Raw genomic sequence first — 21,537 nt, 5'->3', positions numbered from 1 at the left:
GTTCAAAGCTAGAAGGAGCCATTGGTTCACTTAATCCAATCCCCACTTGGTCCAAGCCAGGACTTTTTTCCCAAATATGCAGTATTAACACCAGGAATAATATGTCTGAGTAAAGGGTATTCTTCAAAAAAGCAGGGAGTCTTGATCCGAGGACTTAAAACCCCCCCAAACAAACAAACCAGAAAAAAACACCCCTCTCTTCCTTTGGAAGCCTGGTACATAGGTTTATTGTTTTTACCACTAATAAAGCATGCATTTTTTCAGATTCTGTTTTTTTCTAGGCAGTGGTTCATTCCATGTCTTTTTCCATTAGATTAAAGAGTTCCGAGATAATAACAGGGTTTCTTAATATTTGTCTCAATTAAGAAAAGACTAATTGGAGATCTTATTAAAAAACATTTTTAGTGTAAGGATAAGAATGAATGAATGTTGTTCAATTATCTTGTTTATACTTAATATCACATACCTAGAAAATTTGAGGCATATTATTTCTGGAGGTAAAGAATTGCTGTTGCAGTTGACGTGGGGGGAAGCCATGTACCCAGCTTCCTGGCTAGTTGTGCATGAAATCATGGCTGTTTGTGTGCAAGTGTAAATCTCAGAACTGGACAATTTAGCCTAAGATGCCATTTTGCTCACACTTCTGTTTTAAAAGGCAATGCCAGAAGTAAGAGCATGTGACTGACAGGCTCGGTATGCAGCAACCTTGCTGGCAGCTTTTGAGATGCCTCCAGTTCTGCCTGTCCCTGCTGTTTCTCTGTCAGAGTCTCAGAGTTGTTGGTTTTGTTGTTGTTTTGGGGGATTTGTTCCGGTTTTATGTTTTTGTCCTTACTACAGTTCCCTACATTGAAATACCTTAGTTCTTGTGAGCATTTTACATAAGCAGTCTGGAACAAGTCTTTTCCCCTTGCAGGTATAAATCTCTGCATGTGCAGTGATCCCACGGAGCCAATGTCTGCTCATTTGTTGGCTTCATCTGTTCCAAAAGCAGAAGAATGTTCATCCACCTAGTCTTTGCTGCTAAAAACATGCATGTCTGAGTTTGTAAATAGAAATTATTTGTCCAAAATGGGCCCAAAGGACCTACTTCCTCCTGATTTAAAGAATAGTATAGTTACAGTCAATTGCTTAAATTTATGGGTAACTGCTGCTTTGTAAAATCATGACAGAATAGCAGGAAGAAAATGTATTTTTGACAAATACAGAGTGTTAGTGAGACACAAACTGTTAAGCATGATTCACAGTTCAGGCTGCTGTGTCTATTAAGTATTTAAACTATGGCATTTCATTATAGCCTTGGCTGCCTTTTATGTATTGTGACAGAGCGGTTAGTAAACCACTGCCCTTTACTCCCTTGGATTGGAACTGCCCTGCTGGGTGTGTACAGCCTGTCCTGCTCATAACGGGTAGAAAATTTCCTTCACCAAAAGGAGCAAGAGTGTCTGAGCTCTCTCCAAGTTGCAGCAAGCCCCTGGGCAGCATGTGTGCAACTCTATCCTGATGCCAAAAAGTCCTAAGTGAACCTGACTTCAGTTTAATAAAACTGTAGAACAAGTTACGTAACGGTTTGATAGCGTTTTGCACTGGTTTTTATATGACTTTGAGATAAACACACTTTTGGCCTTTGTTTCTTTCTCTGTAAAGAAGGTGGGTAAAAATCTTGATTCAGTTCTGAAAATGTCTTAGGAGAAACATGTTGAGGGCAGGAAAGGCAAGGGCAGTGGCCTCACTGACAAGGGCACAGTCTCGCAGTGGCCAAGAGAGGTGAAAAGAACTGGGCTGGGGAGGGTAATCTGGTTCAGCCAGGAGTCCAGAGATCACCAGAAAAGTCCATAGTGTTGGGACAGGTCCAAAGCCAAACAGGGAGGCAAGTCAGTGGGATGGATTGGTGGGGGACGTGGACAGGTACAGGCAGAGCTGCAATGCTGCTCAGGCAAGGGCTTTCCATCTCATTGGTTAACTTATTACAAACAGGAAAGGAGAGGTACAGAATCATTGAGGAAACGTACAATTGCCTGAGTTTCGGCCATAGGAAAAAGAAAACAATCCCTAACTGCAGAAAATGCATTAAAGTAACTTTAAAGTTTCTTCTCAGTTATCATGACTAGATGATGTCCTGGAGATGGGGCAGGTTGTTTCTGGGTTCCAACAGTGAGGTTTTAAAAGTGGCCACCAGCAAGTGGAATTAGACCCAAAGAGCTTTTCAGGACACATTTTGTTACTTTTGGCATTTCACAGGTCAAATGTAAAAGGTTAATGAGAAGGGTCAGTGTACTCCTTCAGCTTGTCTGATATACATAGGTGAAAACCTGGCAAATGTTACAGTTCATGAACAGAAACAGATGTGTTTACAAGTGACCTGTGATAAGGTTACCAGTCTGAAACTGAATCCAAAGAACTGTGAGTTGGTTTAAGGAAAGAAAATTTATTTCTTGTTTTCTGTCAGTGATGTAGTCATTGGAGAATGGATTTACACAGGCAAGAACAAAACAAGCAGCTGAGCAGAACTCCTTAAACCCACCAGATGTGCAGAGTTTTGTAGGATTATGGTCTTATTATTACAGAAGGTAAGCTGGTAGATTTGCCAGTGTTGCAAAACATACATGTAAGTTGTAGATGAAAAGGAAACTATTTCAGTCATCAATAGAAATGTGATTTAGCAGGTTCAGAGTTGAAAAGGCCCATTGCAAATATTCCCCTAGTATATCTTTTTTTGAAAACCCTTCCATATTAAATACAGATGCTAGAGCATGCAGTTTGGGGCAGTATTGACAGAAGAACATAAAAATCTTGAGGGTATGGTTATTGAGGATGCTTAAAGCAGTTAGAGCTTAAATTCTCTAGGGAGAAGTTATTGCAACACTCAAAAGGAACTCCTGGCAGTCATTAAAGCTACAGAATATTTTCAACACTAGTATAGGAAGATGATTATGGTCAGGACAGACCATACATCCCTGCAGTGGCTCAGTAGATCCTGCAATTCTGAGAAGGTTGCCACGTGTCTGTAAAAGCTGCAACACTAACATTTTGCAATTACAACTACTTTGTTTTGTGCATTATTGTGTTGACTCTGGGGCAGGACTAATTGGGAAGGTGATTAATGATTTCTGAAGAGAACGAGGATGCTTGGAAGGGGATAAGCCTTCTTTTCTTTTGGCATAGGTGAAAACTGGTTCATCCAGGTGAGAATTGTCTGTAGTAAGCAACAGTTTCCCAAAGTGGGGGTTATATCTGGATAGTGTACTGTGAAAAGACGGTTTGGCAAATGCAGCCACTTTAGAAGCGGTATCTTTTCAGAATACCATAGTAAAAAAACCTCTGCTTAGAACAGGAAAGCACTGAGTGTAAACATGAAGTTGTAGAGGACAGGAGAAGAAACCAATTGATCATTGGCTCAGGTGTTGGTTACTAGCCAGTTCTAGGCATCACGGACTCAATGTGAGAGAGATGTTGAGAAGGATCTGAGTTGACCACTTGTGTGATGCAGTCCATAGAGTCTCACAAAGCGTTTCATGTGCATGGAGCTGGGTAAGATCCTTGGCCAATGGATCCAAATGGCCAATCTGATCTCATGGGCAGGAGTAAGGTTTTCCATCTCTGTTTCTCAAGGTTACATTCCCTATAGAATATGTATAGCACTGGTTCTGTGCTGACTCTTCCTGTCTGGGTTGTGGGGAGGTAGCCTGCTGATAAGGAGAAAGAGCGTGGGTAATAGACAGGCATGTAAACTGCTCTGTGAAGGCAGCAGGCTTTGCGAAGGCGTGGACCATATAATCTCTTTAATGTAAATTGCTGCAGTTACATCTTAGAACTAACAGAGAAAATAACCTAGGTTTCTAAATAAATCCAGTACACAGTTATATCCTGGGCTAATATTGTCTTTCCTTTGACAGGTATTTCACTGTAACATGCTACTGAATTTCTAATTTCAAATGATACAAGGAAGCCTGGCCATGAGAAGTGTTGACAGTGTAATTTGATTTTATTTGTATCATTGGCACTTCATGTGTGGGACATTCTTTTCTGTTTTATTTTTTTAATGAGAAACATTCCATCAGATTATGAAAAGAACATTTTCTGTTGCCCAATGTATAAGCAAAAAAACCTAACCGACCAAAACCCCAACATTATAAAGAACAGAAAAATAAAACAAGTTAAACAATAATACTTGACTTTTATGTATAACGCATTGACTTCAAAAATCTGAGTCATTCCGTCCATATAAACAAATTATATAGTAGTAACAAAGTGCATGAAGCAAATTGCTAAATTTAACTAAGGTATTAAAATAAAAAGTACTTTAAAACAATACTTTAACAGTTTCTTGCCATGATTCCATCATGCATCAATACAAATCAAATCCTGAGGCAACCTGTGCCTATGACAGTCTTTCTGTATTATTGTGTAAATAAATGGAAGTAATGATCAAACTCGCAAGAGGGTGAAAAACATCGAGACAAACCATCTATTTATAACAGAGCTGTAATTAAAAAAAAATAAAAATCAAAGTGCACTGCTGGTACATCTCATTTGAGCCTATATGGGAAGTGTATAGCACAGGGGCATGATCCAGTCTCCAATGGTTTCAATGCTTTGTTTAAGCACCAAGGGAATAAAGAACGATGGATGTTCTGTTACTAGCATTACTATGAATAGCATGAAAACCGAAAAATTGTACCAGAATATATACGTAAACATCTTTTGTATACTGAGGAGGCAAACACTCTTAAATTATCTGATGTGTACAGTACTGGTACTTAATGTTTTGGTGCCAGTACCAGACTGGTCCAGTAATTAGCATTCAGATCTATTTCTAATTACAGATAAGGCATATAACGAAAAAGTAAATATTTGGTTATTAATATCTCATACAGTTCAGCAACCCAACCAGTCAGAATTTATCTTGCCAATTTTAACAATCTTCAAACTCTTGTCTTCCATTTGTAGATAGTACTGATCTTTGAAAAAGTAGGTGTATCCTGTGAAGGTAAATAAAAAAGCATACTCAGATTATGGAGCACATAATTCTTAATCAAAGCTTTTTTGTCTGTTTGATATTATGAAGCTTAATGAACTGGAAGACTTATTTCCCAAAATATTTATACACAACAAAAGAGGTTTAATTTAAAAATACGTTCTCCTGGAGAAGAGAGGTCTTGTTAATTGAAGCCTGCAGCCAGGTTACCATTTTGTGAGCCAGAATTTTCTGGTAAGAAATGTTTGCTGGCAAGATAGATGTTGAAAATGTAATTGAGTCAAGACTCATGTGATATCAGTGGTGCTTCCAGACATTATGTGTATCTGTGCAAAATATGAGGCCACTTAAAACCATGGGCCAGGCTCTCAGCTGCAGTTGATAGGTGGTTAAACAAAAGAGCAAAATACAACCCGTTTATGCCTGTGCTCAAGATTATCATACTCAAGTTCTGGCTGTGCTAGAGCAGGTTGATGCTGAAATGGTACTGTGACTGCATGCTGGTGCTGAGGAACCTATGGACCTGTCAAGAAGCTGGGAAATTTCCAAGCCATAGGGACTGGCCCCGTCATGCCTTCTGGTCTTAGGACATTCTGTGCATCAGGCATTGGGTGGCAGGAATTGCTCTAGTCTCTGTCTCAAACTACACTAGAAAGAGAATTCTTCACAGAGCCAATTTTCCCCATCCCCAAGTTGGAAAACCAGCATGAACCCAGATCTGAGCCTCTAGGACATCTTGACATAAAAGTGTACAACATAGCAATGGAAAACAATGAGATGCTTCTAAACAAGACAGTATATAGCCTTTTTTTTAAAAAAGAAGAAAAGGAAAAAAGGGGGAAGATGCTAATAAAAGCTGTTTCTTGCCTTATTAAGCTTTGCAAAATGTTCAGCATCAAGGAAATAAATAATAGAGTAGTAGCAGATTGAATTAAATGACCATGAAAAGGGAAACTAACATAACTATTATTATTATTTGCTTGGATAAAAATATTCAGGAGAGGTCATATTCCCTAAATGTTTCATTTTACAGAGTTTAAACTGTGATTAGTAGGGTATTTATCAACTGATATTTAATCGGAAAATAAAGAGAAAAAAAAAGTTTGTTTGAACCAGTAGTTTCCAAAGCTGGGTGGGAATTTGTCTCCTACTCATGGACCACAAGAAATTAGTCTCCAATAAGTTTTACAGCAGACAAATAAGAGAGCTTGTTAGTGACTTAAATCAGAATTATGGCTTACCACTGTCACCAAGACCCAGGACAGCATCGAGGTTATCTGGAACACCATTCCAAGAGTCAGCAATGAATTTAGGGGATGCAAGCTCCATTTTCTTCTTTTCTTCATTGTACCTGAAGAAAATTATATCCGTGCATTACAAATCTGTATTTAATGTTAAAATTTAACATAATTGTTCAGGAAGTCCTCAGCAAATGTGACTATATAAAGCAATCAAACAGAAATATAATAACCGAGATTCTAACATTGTTTCTATTTCATTATAATTATTCCTGACTCTTTTAAAACCCTGTAAAATTTTATGTCTTTCCATTTGGAAATGCAATTCTTGCTGAATTGAAAATATACTTTCTAAGCGAAACCCTTTTTAGAAATGTATCTTTAAAATTTCAAACATAATTCTAGGAAAGGTAACTTTTTTCAGGCAGCAGCCAGCATCTGAAGGTAGCAGATTTTAATGTGAAATGGCTATCTTTTAAAAATCTTATTTGAAATATGCTTGTAGTCCATGTAATTGCTGGATTTCTATTAAATTACTAATTACTTTCCCTAACATTTCATTAAAAACCCCTATTATTTTCACACAGTCTCTCTCTCAGTGATGATCAACAGATAAATGCCAAGTTAAAAATACATGCTTTTCTTTGGGGTCAAGAAACCCCAAAATCATAATGGTTTTCACAATCTATGCTTTAAAGAGGAAAGACTCAGCTGGTGTACATGCACCTAACTCCATGGAAGTCGGATCTAGTTTTCAGTGCCCTTCAGAAGTGAGTGGATCTGTCTGAATCCACATCTACAGATGAGCAGTTGTTTCATTTGTGTGCTTTCCACTGTAGAATGCAAAGACAGATTTGTGCAAAGCCAGTTTTACACACCAACAAACAAGTGATCCAGGATCTCCCTTGCCCATATATAGGGAATAAATGTCCCAGAGATGCAATGTCCTTGAGAGTGAAGATGGAAGGAGCGAGACTGTGGCCTGGTTTCCCCATTTTTCTGATTCATAGATGGGAGTCAGTGCTGAGCAGGAGGCATGGAGATGTCCTGAGGAGCAGTGACATGGGATATAGTTTGAACCAGACTTCCAATGCATGTGAGGCCTCAGTCACCCTAGCAGCAACTCTTCAGGAGCAGTGGACTTCAGAGAGGTCATCTTTGACTAGTACTGGATGGAGGGAAGCATTTATGTTCTCTATTTCTATTTATCCATATCTGTATGTATCTTGGGTTACCTTTCCCTCATTCCTGTATGGAACTACTTGGATAGTAGTTCCAAAGTAACACCAGTGCAAATGAGCAGTAGGTTGGTCAAAATAAATTTAAATGATTAATTTAAATTACTTACTATTTTTTCCTTGGATATTTAAAGAAAATCTAGTACCCTACTGAGTAGCTTTAAAACTTCAGCTGTGGAATCTGAGCCACCTCCTCTTCACCTTGCTTAACAATCTTGTTATAATAACACAAACAGCTTGTGGCTGGAAGGAGGGAGAGGAGAACACTTCCAAAAAATCCATTTAAAGTAAGTGTGAGAATGGCATAGGAAGGATTATTTTGATTCTGTGTGGCAGAGTCCTTGTATAAAATAAACCAGCCACATACTTAAGGGTTATAGCATCTGTGTTAAACAGAGATGCATTTTTTCTTGAAATATTTGTCAACTGCTGGCTTGGTTCTTTACACAGATAGAAATCACTTAAGCTTATTTTGATTCCTTAACAATAAATTATGCATCTGCAGTGACTACAATTGATAAGGTACTTTGATAAAAATACTGTCTGTGATTAGAGTGATGAATTACTTGGAGGCCCTGGAGTAGATTAATAAAAACAATAGTTGGTACAGAGGAGACTAGCAGCTTTGCTAACTCATAGTTTGTAGGTTTTGGTAGGAATCCAAAGTATTGCAGATGGCTGTATTAGAACTACTTGCAAATGTTTTAAGATGGTCTCTACAATACGACATTGAAAAATGAATAACATTCTTTAGCTTTTAAGTTGGGGTTTTTTTTTTTTTTGGATAATGGAGAAGAGTACTGTCCTCAAAGTAATTGAAAGTTATGATCAAGTGGCAATTGTGAAAGGATATTTTATTTACTTACAGGAATCCACAGCCATTAGGATATAATAAAGACATTCATCCAGTTTGATCATAACATGAAATTAATGTTCACATAAAATGGACTCAATTATACTGAGACCTCCTTTGATATTTTATATAGAGCATCTCTCAGAAGGAACCCTTATAGCTTGGAGAATCTTTTAGATTTCTGGTGGGTGTTTCTAATGTTTAACTTTCCTCTAAATTGTCAGTTAATGAATGGTTCAACTTTCAGCCTGTTGTGTAATGTCTGCATTCCTGCAGTAAAGTCCTGTTCCTCAAAGAGACCTCTGATGGTGAAAGCAGGAGTTAGTGTCTCTGTTTTGTTCTCATGCCATCCTGATAGACAGAGGTAACTCAAAGTTCCTCAAAGCACTAAAGTGCCTCTGGTTTTTAAGATGATCTTTTGTGCCAGATCTTCCTGCCAATTATGATAATGAAATTCTATTAAATGCAACTAGTAGATTCTTCATCAGGTGTAATGTAGGATATTTATCTCTACCACAGTTATAGCCTTGAGACATTTTAAGGACATTCCTTCCTAATCTAAGAGTCCAAGATCTTTCCTGGATAGAGTGTGGCAGCAGGTCGCCTGAGTTTGGTTGTTTACATTGTGTTATATTTTGCTTCTCATACAGTCCTTTGAACAGGAACCTTAATTCAAATACAGTTACATGCATTTGTGGAATACCACATTTGTGGTGTTCTTTGCAACAAAAACTTCTCTGAGCATGTACTGCAAACATGAAAAGGATTGTAGAGATGGTCAAAATGAACTGAAGCTAAGATTTTTCCCAAAGTATTAACAGATATGCTTGTTGTGTTTTGTTCAGATCTCCTCAGTGCCAACTCTATTAGTAGAGCAAATGTGTTAGTGACTGGTACATCAGCTGTTGAAAGGATTTACAGTCATCCCCAGCATGCTTTGCCAGTCACACTGCTGTTTCTTTTACATTCAGTGCCTCCAAACTCGATGGCTTAGCGAAAGAATTTCAAAGGCAATCTGGTCAGTCTTTGGCTTCAAGTGATTGGAGATGAGCCCATTTTAAGGAATTCCTTTCAGAGTTTTCTCCCAGCAATAGTGAGCTGACAGAAGGGACAGCTTGCCCCTCTCAAGAGCCTGAGACTGACGTGGGGCAGTTGTTGGTACACAGGGGTTGAGGGATGGGTTGTTAGTGGTGAGTGGCCTGACAGAGACTCCCAGATACCATCATCATTGCAAGCTGTGTTCTCAAATATATGCTAGTTTCCTGCTGCTGTATTGAAGCGCTTTCCTAGCCATACTGCATGGACCAGCATCCTCACTCGCCACTGCTGTCAGCACTGTCCTGGCAGCCCTCGTTGTGTATTCTCAAAGGCTGAACCCCCTGTGTTTGGTTCCTGCCTCCTGCACCACAGTGTGCATTCAGCCCTAGAGACACAGCTTGGCAAACAGCGTACCAGCACCACTTCAATACATCTTACTTCCAGTATCTGTCTCCAGCAAAAATGTATGTCCTCTTGTTTCTGCCCCAGTTAAAAGCTGCATCAACACGCTGCACATCAGGGGGTAGTCCCAGGTTGGTGAGTTTCTTTGGATAGCCCCTGTCCAAGTTACTGGCTGTATAAACCCAGTACTCATTTCCTAAGCAGGAAAGAAAACAAAACAAACACACACTGTTTATTAATCAGATACAGAGCAGTATTTCTTCTTTTATGCTCTGTTATGCGACTTTTTATTGCTCTAACTGTACTACCAGTCTTTCTAGTATTTTACCAACTGTGAAGCACTAGATTAGAGTGCAGGTGTACTCTACAATTTCTGCTTTTGCCTCCTGAGTGTTGCTTGCCTCTTAGCAAAAGACATCACTTCAGCATGCTCTTGATTCCTTCCTTCTTAACTGTGTCATCTTTGAGGCAGACACTGTCTTAGTACAGTTGGGGTTATGTTAAAACAAATAGTTAATATTTGTAATTTTTTGTATGATGAAGATGGTCTGAAACCAGGCATGGGCACCTGAAGGTCAAATGAAGAAGCTCATGTTCACCCTCCATTTGTTTTGTTGAGCGATTTTATTGATTGATTAACACAAAGTTTTTGCCCAGAGTTCCTGTTTCTGTTGTTTATTGTCATACAGAGTTTTCTAATGTCTCTCCAAATATGTAGTAATGGAAGATGTACTAGTATTCTACATTCTTTACATGGAATTACAATTTACTTAGTAAACACCCTCACGGGATTCACTGAAAGCCACGGAAAGATTCATTCATGAAAGGACATTCATTGATACTGTGCTAGTGGGAAAGAAAGTAAGCATGAGAAGTTACAATTTTGCCATTTGGGAGCAAAGGGTGGGTCTCAGGAGTAGGTATTTTAAGGCAGTTGGGGTTCATGTAACTTTCAAACCGATCTTTGTTTGATAGTATCTATCTATCTATCTATCTATCTATCTATCTATCTATCTATCTATCTATCTATCTATCTATCAAGTAGGTTTTCCTGGAGATTATAAAGAGAGGGAGAGAGGTTTAGATGTAATAGGATTATATATAGTATATGCAGTATTTAAACTGTTTTGGCTTGCCTGAAATAAAACTTTTTCAAGCTTTTTTTTTTTTTTTTTTTTTTTTTTTTCCCCTCCATGTAAACTCAGGCAAATGGCCTTGGAGACATGTGGAACAGATTATCATTCTTTTTTCCCTCCTGTACAGAAAATGCACAGCAGCACTGGCCATATGTTTTTTACATGATTGGAGATGTTTAGTCATCTTTTAGTAGATACTGGAGCCCAGTTTTTGCTGGCTCAGTTTTTCATGTTGAAAACAGCCTCCCAGTTCCACTAATGTGGCCAGTGCAGCTGAACCATATGTGTGACTTATGACGGACAGAATAGTGCTTCCTGTTATCCTCCTCTCCCATGGAGGCAGCTCGACAGCTGCCTGTATCCTCTGCCTGGTAAGCCACCATGGCAGATACTTGGAAGCCAGAGTAGAAGTCAGTCTTTGGCAAAAGAGGAGGAGACAAGGGAAGACATGGCAGGGCAAAAAGATCTAATCTTCTCAAGCAACATGTACAGAGACAATAGCTTAAAATGAGAGGAAACAGAAGAAAAACAGCAGTGACTGATGAACAGAACTCCCACTGTTGTTGCTTTTTGTTTTAAGTGATGACTATTGTTTAGTCTTGCTTATTGTTGAGTGTATCTTTCTAGGTGCTTATAGCTCCCCTTTGTTGCAATGGAGGCTGAATGCTGTTCAGAGTCTTTCAGACCCAGCCTTTGTCCTAAAATCATCAGCATGGGATGTTTTGGGATCTGTCACCCATACCTGCTGGCTACACTGTCTCTTAGGCAGGCCATTCTCGGGCCCAGTTACAACTCGGAGGAAGTTGAGCTTGAATGCAACATTTATGCAAACGGCTACTTACATTTTAAAACTTAAAACTGATACCTGCAAAAAATACAGCCTTCTCGTCCTGAGGGGCCTCATAGACAGCATCAATTTTCTCTGGCAGATCAGGCCAGAATGTAGCAACAAGAAGAGGACCTGTGGGTTTTCCTCGGGGGTTTACAGTCCTCCACATGAATCTGAGCAGAACAGAAAATTGTATGAGATTTACAATGAACTAATTCACCGGCACATCTGTTTCTCATAATTTCTGGCAAAGGCCACATAAGCGTGCGTATACACACATGCGCACACGCACACGTTAGCAGCAACACACACTTGTGGCTGTTTTCCTACGGTGTCTGAAAAACCAAATCATTCATTTAGAAGCATGTTGCTCAAAGAGTTGCACAATAAGCTGCATGCAGGTGAAATTGCTTGCACTGATTGCACTGATTGCTTTGGAGCTCCTGTTGCTTTTTCCATCAGGGCAAAATGTATTCTGTGCTTCGAGTATACAAATAAACTCATTTACAAGGCATTTAAACTATTAGAGCTCTCCTGCTGTTGTGTATGGAGCAGATAGATGAGTGTTTGACAAAAGCAGAGATTTATATTCCGTGAATTGCTCTTGCAATTACTATTGTAGTGACTAAAAGTTCAAATTTAATAACAGTATATCAAACTGCTTGGAAGTGAGCTTGGCTGTAAAAGAAACTGCTAGCACTAAAAATGTTCATTAGAGAAATGCAAAGGGTAATTTATTGGCTATTTTATGTATAAGTAGGATCATCATTTGATTTAAGCTTTAAAAAGCTGTAATTATATTTAAATGGTAGAGCTTTGTGCAGAGGGCTTTTGGTATTAAAAATGGCACTACTATTTCCTCCTCCATAGAGCGAAGAACTTTTTTCCCCAACAGAACAAAAGTTTTGCCATGGTCATAAAATGAAAAATCAGCAGGCTGGTGGAATCACTCTTGCATCAGACTATAGCTATTAAATTCTCAGATCAAACAGTTTTTACCATAATTGTGTTGCTGAAGCTCAAGGTGCTACTAGCATCTTACTTTTTTTCAGACTATAAATAATCATTACCCATTTCTACCTAGAATAATTATACCTTTGAGAAACCCAGGATCTGAAACTGAATTTTGGTTTTCCCGAAAACTTGGAGGAGCAGACCTAAATTCGTTTAATAAATTGCTATATTTTTATCACAGAAGTTTGGCTGTGAACAGAGCTAGCTTTGGACAAATAGAGCATTTTTAAATGCATTTGCAAGTGTGATTAGTTGCTGCATATGGAATTACGGTAATCTATGGTGTTTGATATGAGGAAGAGTACAACTGGCAAGTGCATTGTTTTTTCTGTTTCTTAATTAAAAATACGTATTAGTTGGTACTAATAATGAAAATAGTAATATGTTAACTTACTCTCATTTTGCATATATATATGTATTTTTAACATGTACAGAAATATCTCTGAGCATAACTCATCATAATTTTTATTTAAAAAAAGAGGCAAGGAATAAGGCATTTAGCTAATTACTCTTGCTCTTGACAGTGTTTAAACTCTTATGAAACTGTAAAAGGTAATAACGTTTGTTTCATGCATCTCTTTTTAGACAGAAAAGCTGATCCAATATTATATGAAATGGAAATCCATATAACAGATCTTTCTAACACTGCATTCGTAAAAGTAGCTCCTTTAAAAATCCAAGTTACAGAATTCTCAATCACATTTGGGCCTGATTTATGGCTGAGTCAGCACTAATAATTGCTATCTGCATGAATTCCAAACTTTCCAGAGCCAACAGACTTGAACACCGAGTTTTTATTAAAGCACACATTTCAAAGTACTTGTTAAAATGGTGAGGTTTTCTTGTGGAAAGGGAAACTTTGTCAAAGCTGAATTTTCTTCTGTTTTTGAATCGGGTAGGAGGTATTTTTATTTCTACTCATCTTATTGAGGAGATGGTGAAAATAATTATTTGGCTTTCTCATTTCACTTTGAACATGTTAAAATGTTTTAACTCATTCAGGTTAAATTTTAATATTATGTTTATAGACTGATTTAATATTTTGTAAAAGTAAATATTTTACATTATATTTCAATATAATCAAGATTTCCTGTTATTATTATTATTACTACTACTGCTACATGCAGTTATGTAAAGGGACCAAATCAGAAGTTTGAATTTTTGTTCACTTTCAGAAGAAAAACATCTGTGTAAATGCTGCACTCAGACACTCAGTTGCTTGGAGGATTCTGTGCCCAGTGGAAAAGCTCAACTGTGCTCTATAACCAACAGCACCTCCAGTAATTCCCTTTTATTTCCTTGGTTTGAGGGGGGAGGGAAAAACACTGTTTTGAAAGAATTAATCTGATCTGACCTCCTTTTTGCTATTTACTCCTTTTGCTTGTGTAATATGACAGTTGGATGCTATGGTCATTTTCATGAATCATGAAAGTCACACGGCACATGATAGACATTTGTTTTTTGAATTCCAAAAGTGAGTCATAATGCTGCTTGCCTGGTACTTGGAAAGCTGCAAGACTGACAGTCAAAGCAATTCCAGAGCAAAACAATTCAACAATTGTCTGCTTTTGCTGCATGTTAGATAAAGCATGAGTCAGTTTGAACAGATTGTTTTGGCACTTGCATAGTTCTTTGACCAACTGTATCTGAATGTGAAATACTTCTGTTTTGTTGGGATTTTATAGAATACTGAGTTGCTTTGCTGATTTAGGAATAGATTTTAAATTGTTCCTTGTTGGATCAAGCCTTGCGTGATTACCAGTTTACAAAAGCAGAAGCCAGGTGGAGGTCTGGCTGAAAACCAAGGCCCACAAGTGGGCAAAAGAGGATCAGTGTGCTGTGAACACTGTGGAACTTGAAAGGGTTTTCTACTGCTGTGAGAATCTTTTTCCTTTTGAAGGCACTGAGCTGAGGTGAATACTTTAGCTCTCTGATGACTATGCTTGCAAAAGTGGGCAACGGTTTTGGCAAACTGTTAGGCCAGTGTGTTGGGGCCAGCTCTGTGCAGCTTGTTGGTGAAAGGGCCCAGTGCTGTCTTTCTGTAAGGCCATTTCATGGCCGAGAAAGGGCTGTTTCTTGCCATTAGGGATCACTGGATTGTAAGGAATCTTAGCCTGCCACTGACAGGGCCAAGAGGAATAGTGCAAAAGGTATCACAGGTATCCCCACAGGCATGTTCAGAGAACCCTTTTTGCCCCTAGCAGCTGTAATAGAAATGGGGAACATTATGTTCTTACAACCAGAAGTTTGATATCCAATTTCTGCATTGTTAAAACACAAAGCCTGTGATAAAGATGATGTCAGACTTCAAACCCAAAGCACCATTATTCTGGGTATCAAATAGATGGGAACTAGAAGAAAAGGTACTGAAGGAATTACTGTGTACCATAGCCTGCAAAATTACCCAACTGACCATGATTTTTTTGATATGAAAAGCTGGTGGGTAGAGTTAAACTGTGGAGCATTGTAATAAATTCTTCATATCTTCTAGCTGATAATTTAAATCTGGAGGAAATGGCAGGACTTTACACCCACGGGAGATAACTATTAAATTGCTGTTTTGTGAGGGCGACCTTCTTTGTTGGTTCCTGCTTCCTCTTAAATGTCAGCTGACATCTGGGAAGGAGCAATGAACAGGTGAGTTGTAATACTTCCATCAGCTTCAGATGCTTGTATATGTTTCTATATGATAGCAGACAGTGTTTGATTTAGGCATGTGCAGTCAATGTGTGTGGGCCTAGATTTTCAGCGACTTTGGGGGAATGTTCAGGGTAACTGAGGATAAATGATTTCAAATTGGGCATTGATTTATGGCAGGGAAAAAGGAGCTTTAGTGTCTCTCAACATGGTGCTGCCAAGTCCCATACTCCTTGGGAGATACTCTTCATTTCTGAGCAGCTGGATAATACAGGCCCTGGCAAAGGCAGTGGGAGCTGCAGCTGTGCAGCCACCTCATTTTATCAGGAATGTCCCTGCTTTTGCATCAAAAATGCCTTTTGTGTCTTTTGCCTCGGAGGCCTTGCACACATGTAGCCTATCCAAATCATCAGTGTCCTTGATGTGTTATTACAGCAGCCATGAGTCACATAATACTGTTATTTAATGATTTTGGACTCAAACCGGATTAAACCACTGAGGGACCAGACTTTGCTCACAGATTTCCATGATTGTATCTCTATGAACATGGGAAAGGACCAGATCCTCTTTGGATCAGTCTATCATAATGAAAGTTATACTAAAACTGAAGATTTGCTAAAACAGTGTCTCCATGGTGGAAGAGGCATCTGAGATCATTGCCACTAGCTTTGGATGAACTACTTTTTTGGAGGAGTGTTTTTAGAAGTTGAGATTGGAAATTTTCCTGCAGTCAGATTTGAAGCTTTCCCCCAGAGTGCAGACTGTATGAAATGAAATCAGGAAGGATAGTGCCTCCAGAGCTCTACTCCACTGAAAGTGATGGGATTTCCATTGCTCAGTTACAATCCTTGTAGGTTTTGCTACAAAAGGCATCCGGAAATATTTTATAGGGAATGAATCCTTCTTTGGCAGGGAATAGACTGGCTAATGCATCTCTTCCATTGCTAATTTTGTGATTAACATTACAGATGGGTAAATCTCTAAAGATTCTGGGGGTCATATCTAGTTTGCATAAGCATTTAGAAGTTTGGATGTGTCTCCCACCTACTTCACCCTTTTAAGCAACCCTTATGTGACTCTATAGAAGTCAGCAGGGCTAACACCTGGGTTAATTTTTGCTCTCCAATCCATAAAATTGGGCAGAAGATATCATGAGAACAGGCTTTTTTTGTGAGGTTTGTGTCATTCCCTTGTCCTGATTTTAGCTAGAAGTACCAGCAGCCCAGTTGTTGTCATAGCATCTTGACTTGTGCAATCCCAGTGTAGGACAGAAACTAGAAATTAATAACCACCACAAAACTGCCTAAAATAATGACTGAAGTTGAAACTTCCAGACTCTCAAAGAAGTTTGAGAGTAGCTCTAGGAAAAGGTGAATTTATGGCATAATCATCTCGCCTATCTCTAATTACAGAAAATCTCTTGGACATGAAGGTGGTTGGGAGTAATCAGCTTGGATTTTCAAATGGGAAGTCATGCTTGACCAACCTGATAACCTATGATGAAAGGACTGGCTTGGTAGATGAGGGGAGAACAGGTCAGAAAGGTTTTTGACCCTGTTTCCAATAAGATTCTCATAGAGACACTGTTGAAGTATGGGTGAGGTAAGCAGACAGTGAGGTGGACTGAAAATTGGCTGACTGGCTGGGCCTAGAGGCTGTGGTTAGTGCTATGAAGTCTAGCTGGAGGCCAGTAACTAGCAGTGTACTCCAGGAGTCAGCACTGGGTAGAAGACTGTTTAACATCTTCAGTAATGATCAGGATGATGGGGCAGAGTGCACCCTCAGCACATTTGCTGATGACCCAGAGCTGGGAGGAGTGGCTGATGCACCAGAGGGTTGTGCTGCCATCCAGAGGGACCCTTGACCCCTGGAGAAATGGGATGACAGGAACCTCATGCAGTTCAGCAAAGGCCAGTTCAAGGTCCTGCACCTGGAGGCTAACAACCCCAAACACCAGTACATACTGGGGGCCAACAGACTGGAAAGCAGCTTCGTGAAAAAGGGCCTAGGGGTCCTGGTGGAAACCAAATTGGCCATGAGCCAGCAGTGTGCCCTTGTGGCAAAGAAGGCCTTATTATTTAACCATAAAATGAGAATTTGCCATCTCTTTCTGTTAGGAGTTGATTAGGACACTTTGCTGTCTCTGAACACACAGAAGAAAGGACAGAGATTGTGCCTGCTATTAAATTTCTAGAGTTTGATGAATAGGTCTGACAGATTCCTCCACCTGAGGCCCCATTGGTAAGCAACTTATCTCACTTACCTATCTTTGAAGAAAAACGTTTCTCCTCTAATTTGTGCGACTCCATCAAATACAATGTCATGCTTGCAGAGCTCTGGAGTGACAGGTCCAAGGGTTGGACGTGGGCCTGGCCCTGGGCCTGGCCCTGGTCCAGGTTCAACATCAGTCGAAACTTCTGTAATGGTGAACAGAGATATTCTGTTACACTGAAATACAGTGTTGCATAGGTTACATAGGAAACACTCACTACCGTAATTTCTAGATGGGGAATAATTTGGAGGCAGTGCTTAAAGGACAAAAAAACTTATAATAAAATCTTTTCAGAAGAAGGGTGGTCAAGAACAGCTGAGAAGGCCTTAGCTTCCAGTCCTGCCGTAATCTGCTGTGTGGCCTCATTGTGCCTGTGTGAGTGTCTTTCCATGTTGAGCTGCCTGTTTAACTTGAAAGATATTCAGAAGCCACTATACTGGGTTTAAATGTTAGCATTACAATTTTTATTTTACTGGCTTCTAAAAAGAAGAGAAATGCCTTTCAAAGTCCTTCTATTCAGAATTATCTGCAACTCCGCTGAGAAAGATGTCAAAGTGGATTTATCTTTCTAGAAGTGCCAATAGTTTGCAAGTTACAAAGATGCATTTTGAGCCATTTGTATGGTCTTTCTGCCCTCATAAATAATCAAAATGTGCTCTTCAGAACAGGCACTTTGCCATCTGGTTTATTTTGTTTTGTTTTATTATTTGGCTACTGCTGTATTGCCTTATGAGGCATTTGCCTTTTTTTACAGGTTGATTTACTGTATGAAGCAAAGTGGAGTGTAGCTGATTTGAGATAATAATAGTGGAAGAAAACAAAGGTTTTTTTGAACAGTTGTTTTATATAGAAAGCAGTTTGTAAAGGGTTATATCAGTTATAAAGAGACAAGGAAGATAGTTTTGTCTCAGATTTTGAAGTGTGCCTCGGGAAAACTGGGTTAAATTCTGAACTATATCAAAGATACGCCATATGAACTTAGAAAATTCACTTAACCTTGCCCATGTCTCAATTCCCAGTCTTAATTAAAGCAGCTAAGAACAAGGAAAAAATGAAGATTCAAATCAGATTTTTGATAAAAAGGTGTCTTGTGGTAATCATTTTAGTATATTCTTATTATCATTTCTAAGGTGTTGTATGTTGTAGAATATAGTCACTTACAATTAGGAAAATATCTCAGTAGAAAAGTGAAAAGTACAGAAAGAGAAATTATGTAGATTTTCTTCAATTGCTTAATTGACTGTAGTATACTTGTGCCTCTACAAGGTAGGAAATATATGCATGGAAGGAACTTCAATCTTAATAATACTTATGCATTTTACTAAGAGTATCTGTGGAGAAAATAATAAATTTTAAAGATGTACCCACATAAAAATACTTAAATCCACTTTTTCTCCAGCAGGTTTCCAAATAAATTTACGCTGAAATATCAGCTCCCACACACTCTCTGCAAATGTTATTGTGACAGTACAGCTTGAATTATTGTGGGAAGGCAATGTGAACTCTTTCCAAGCTGGGACAGGAAACAACATCCTTCCCCTCTTACAGGGAGTTGGAATCTGGGAAGCTCAGAGTGCTGCAGACAATAATACCCAAAAGCACCCATGTCAGATATTTCAAGCTAGAGGAAAGCACAGCATTTCATTGTCCCAGTAAAGGCATTAGAAATTTTCATCTAACAGTTTGGTTATGAGTAGTTTTGGGGCTCCTGTTAGTTCAGTAAATTTAGTGACCCCTCATCCTTAAATTGTGACATTTGATTGAAGTAATAACATGAAGAGAGCAGGGAGAAAGGAACAGAGGATGTTTCTGGCATTGGTGGTGTTGTGCAGTATGTAATTTACTGCAAGTTGAATCCCAGATTTCAACCTGTACTGCATGCTTTTCTGATGAGTTCTGCTGAGAAGAGAGAACTTTACCATATAGCTCCTGGATCCCTTTAATGTCATCCTGAGAAAGCCGAAAGTTCTTGGTGTAGGTGTAGATAGGGGCCATAAGAGCTCCTGGATCCTCAGAGTGCTCTAATCCCATAGCATGGCCGAATTCATGAGCAGCAACCAAGAAGAGACTGTATCCTAAATAATACAGCAAGATACTATTAGCTGCTTGCATCTCAGTAGAAGTGTACCACACAGGTTATTCATAGTCTTATAATTTTATTTTCCTTGCTACCCACCAAAAATGGTCAATAATAAATACCATAATTAGTATTTACAGCCTTCAGTGGTGAATGTCATACATATTGCCAGAAATGACATTTCATTAGAGAGATTCTAAAACCTCTTCCGTAGCTGTTTGCTGCTGTCTCACATGCAAGTGATTTTGACAACTGTCTTAATACTTCTGTGAAAAAACGAAGTGTAGCAAATAAAATCAGACATTTTCTTTTAAGCACAGAAGAATTAAACTTGCAATCTAGACCTCAAATCTTACTTTTCATCATGCAATGGCATGCAAGTGATAAACAGGTCTGTACATCTGTGTGTCTGTGGACAGAACCTGAATCTGTTGTACCAAATATTGTTAGGTTAAAAAAAATCTTTTATCATAGGATGACATTTTATCAATTATGTTCAAACAGTCTCTAAAATTTGGCAGTTATTTTCCTCCTAAAAGAGAAACCTGAATCTAGCATTTGTTTGCAAATGTGTAAAAAGCCTTTTGCTATATTTAATTTTACCCATGTTACAAATAAGGACGAAGATTAACCAAAATAATTTAAAATACTGGTATTCACCATACAAACATTATACTGTATCTCTCATTTTTAAGTGTGTATTTCATCTTTGGCAATATCAGTCATGAATGTATTAATTTTTTACATTCCTAATTTGGCCAATATCAGAGCATAATTATTACATACTAGTGGAATACTATAGTACTTCTGCCTTGGGAGGAAAAAATGGTGATGAGAAAAATGTTACTTATCTATCAAATGTCTTTTATTTTTGTGTTTTGGAAAGACACTTTGTTATAATTTTAGAAAATCTGAATGTTTCAGGCAGTTCTGTTCTTTAACAATAGTCTCACATTTAAATGTAGGGGTTTTGCTCAAATTTTGTGCTGGGGAGAAGTACTGTAACCAGACAGGAGTGATAAGTATGAGAATGAAATCATCATTAAGTGTGATGTCATCAGTGTGGTCAATATGCTGTTACCATTGTATTGCTCTGACAGACTGTGTTACCTTGGTCTGGACAAAAACCCCACTTGCGGTCGTCGTCGTAGCTGCTGGTAGAAGCGCACCACAGCTTGCCGTCATTGCGGCCTGCACTCGTACAGGACTCATATTTATTCCCAAGGAAGATGAAGGGGAATACACAAGGTGCTCCCTCTGAATTTCCACCAACTGTTGACATGGCTGTGGAAAATGGCAGAAAAACACAGTGAGAAAGGAATCCCTTTTGTGAGATTAAGCTGATGCATCTTCTCCTAAACTACACATTAAAAACAGAAAGCAAGCAGAAAATCTGCAATGCTCTTAAGAATGTGAGGAGTAAGATTAAAAGTAATATTTGAACAGAAAATTATCTGATGGGAAAAGAAGGAAAAAGTCCTGGCATGGCTGTTGCAATGAACTTGCCAGTGGTTTTGGTGGGAGTAAGAATGAGCCCTGATTTCTTCTTCACAGCTCTGAGAAAGCAGCAGTTAACAGTGTTTTGTGGAAGGTGATTGCATAGCAAGTATCTTTTGATGGTCTTTCCTGGTGATGTTTTAAAGTATGTCTCAAATAGGCCGAAGGTAGATTTAGTGTCAGAAAGGTTAAAGGCTTGTTGAGTATCCACCTGTCTAGTTGGTGCCCCACTGAAGGATAAGTTTTGAAATAAAAGTCCCCAGAAGGTCCAGACCAAATAAATTGAGAAATTGCTTTATGCTGACAGCAGGGTACAGTTTAAAAGCATATG

At 38.7% G+C, this 21,537-nt stretch overlaps 1 protein-coding gene across 1 annotated transcript in view; it reads right to left on the bottom strand.

The window, feature by feature from the left end:
- Positions 1 to 3,963: 3,963 nt before the first annotated feature.
- MMP2 (matrix metallopeptidase 2) overlaps positions 3,964 to 21,537 on the bottom strand; it is a 36,498-nt gene continuing 18,924 nt past the window's right edge. The window contains exons 7-13 of the mRNA XM_074839344.1: positions 20,820 to 20,993; positions 19,552 to 19,707; positions 17,624 to 17,777; positions 11,746 to 11,882; positions 9,781 to 9,940; positions 6,217 to 6,326; positions 3,964 to 4,979 (exon numbers count right to left, since the gene is read on the bottom strand). Coding sequence (XP_074695445.1) covers positions 4,876 to 4,979; positions 6,217 to 6,326; positions 9,781 to 9,940; positions 11,746 to 11,882; positions 17,624 to 17,777; positions 19,552 to 19,707; positions 20,820 to 20,993 — 995 coding nt within the window. The 3' untranslated portion in view covers positions 3,964 to 4,875. The remainder of the gene's footprint in view (positions 4,980 to 6,216; positions 6,327 to 9,780; positions 9,941 to 11,745; positions 11,883 to 17,623; positions 17,778 to 19,551; positions 19,708 to 20,819; positions 20,994 to 21,537) is intronic.

Source organism: Strix aluco, chromosome 14 (genome assembly GCF_031877795.1).
Source record: "Strix aluco isolate bStrAlu1 chromosome 14, bStrAlu1.hap1, whole genome shotgun sequence".
Taxonomy (NCBI): domain Eukaryota; kingdom Metazoa; phylum Chordata; class Aves; order Strigiformes; family Strigidae; genus Strix; species Strix aluco.
The sequence above is the reverse complement of the archived record's forward strand: the minus strand, read 5'-3'. Positions and strand labels throughout refer to the sequence as shown.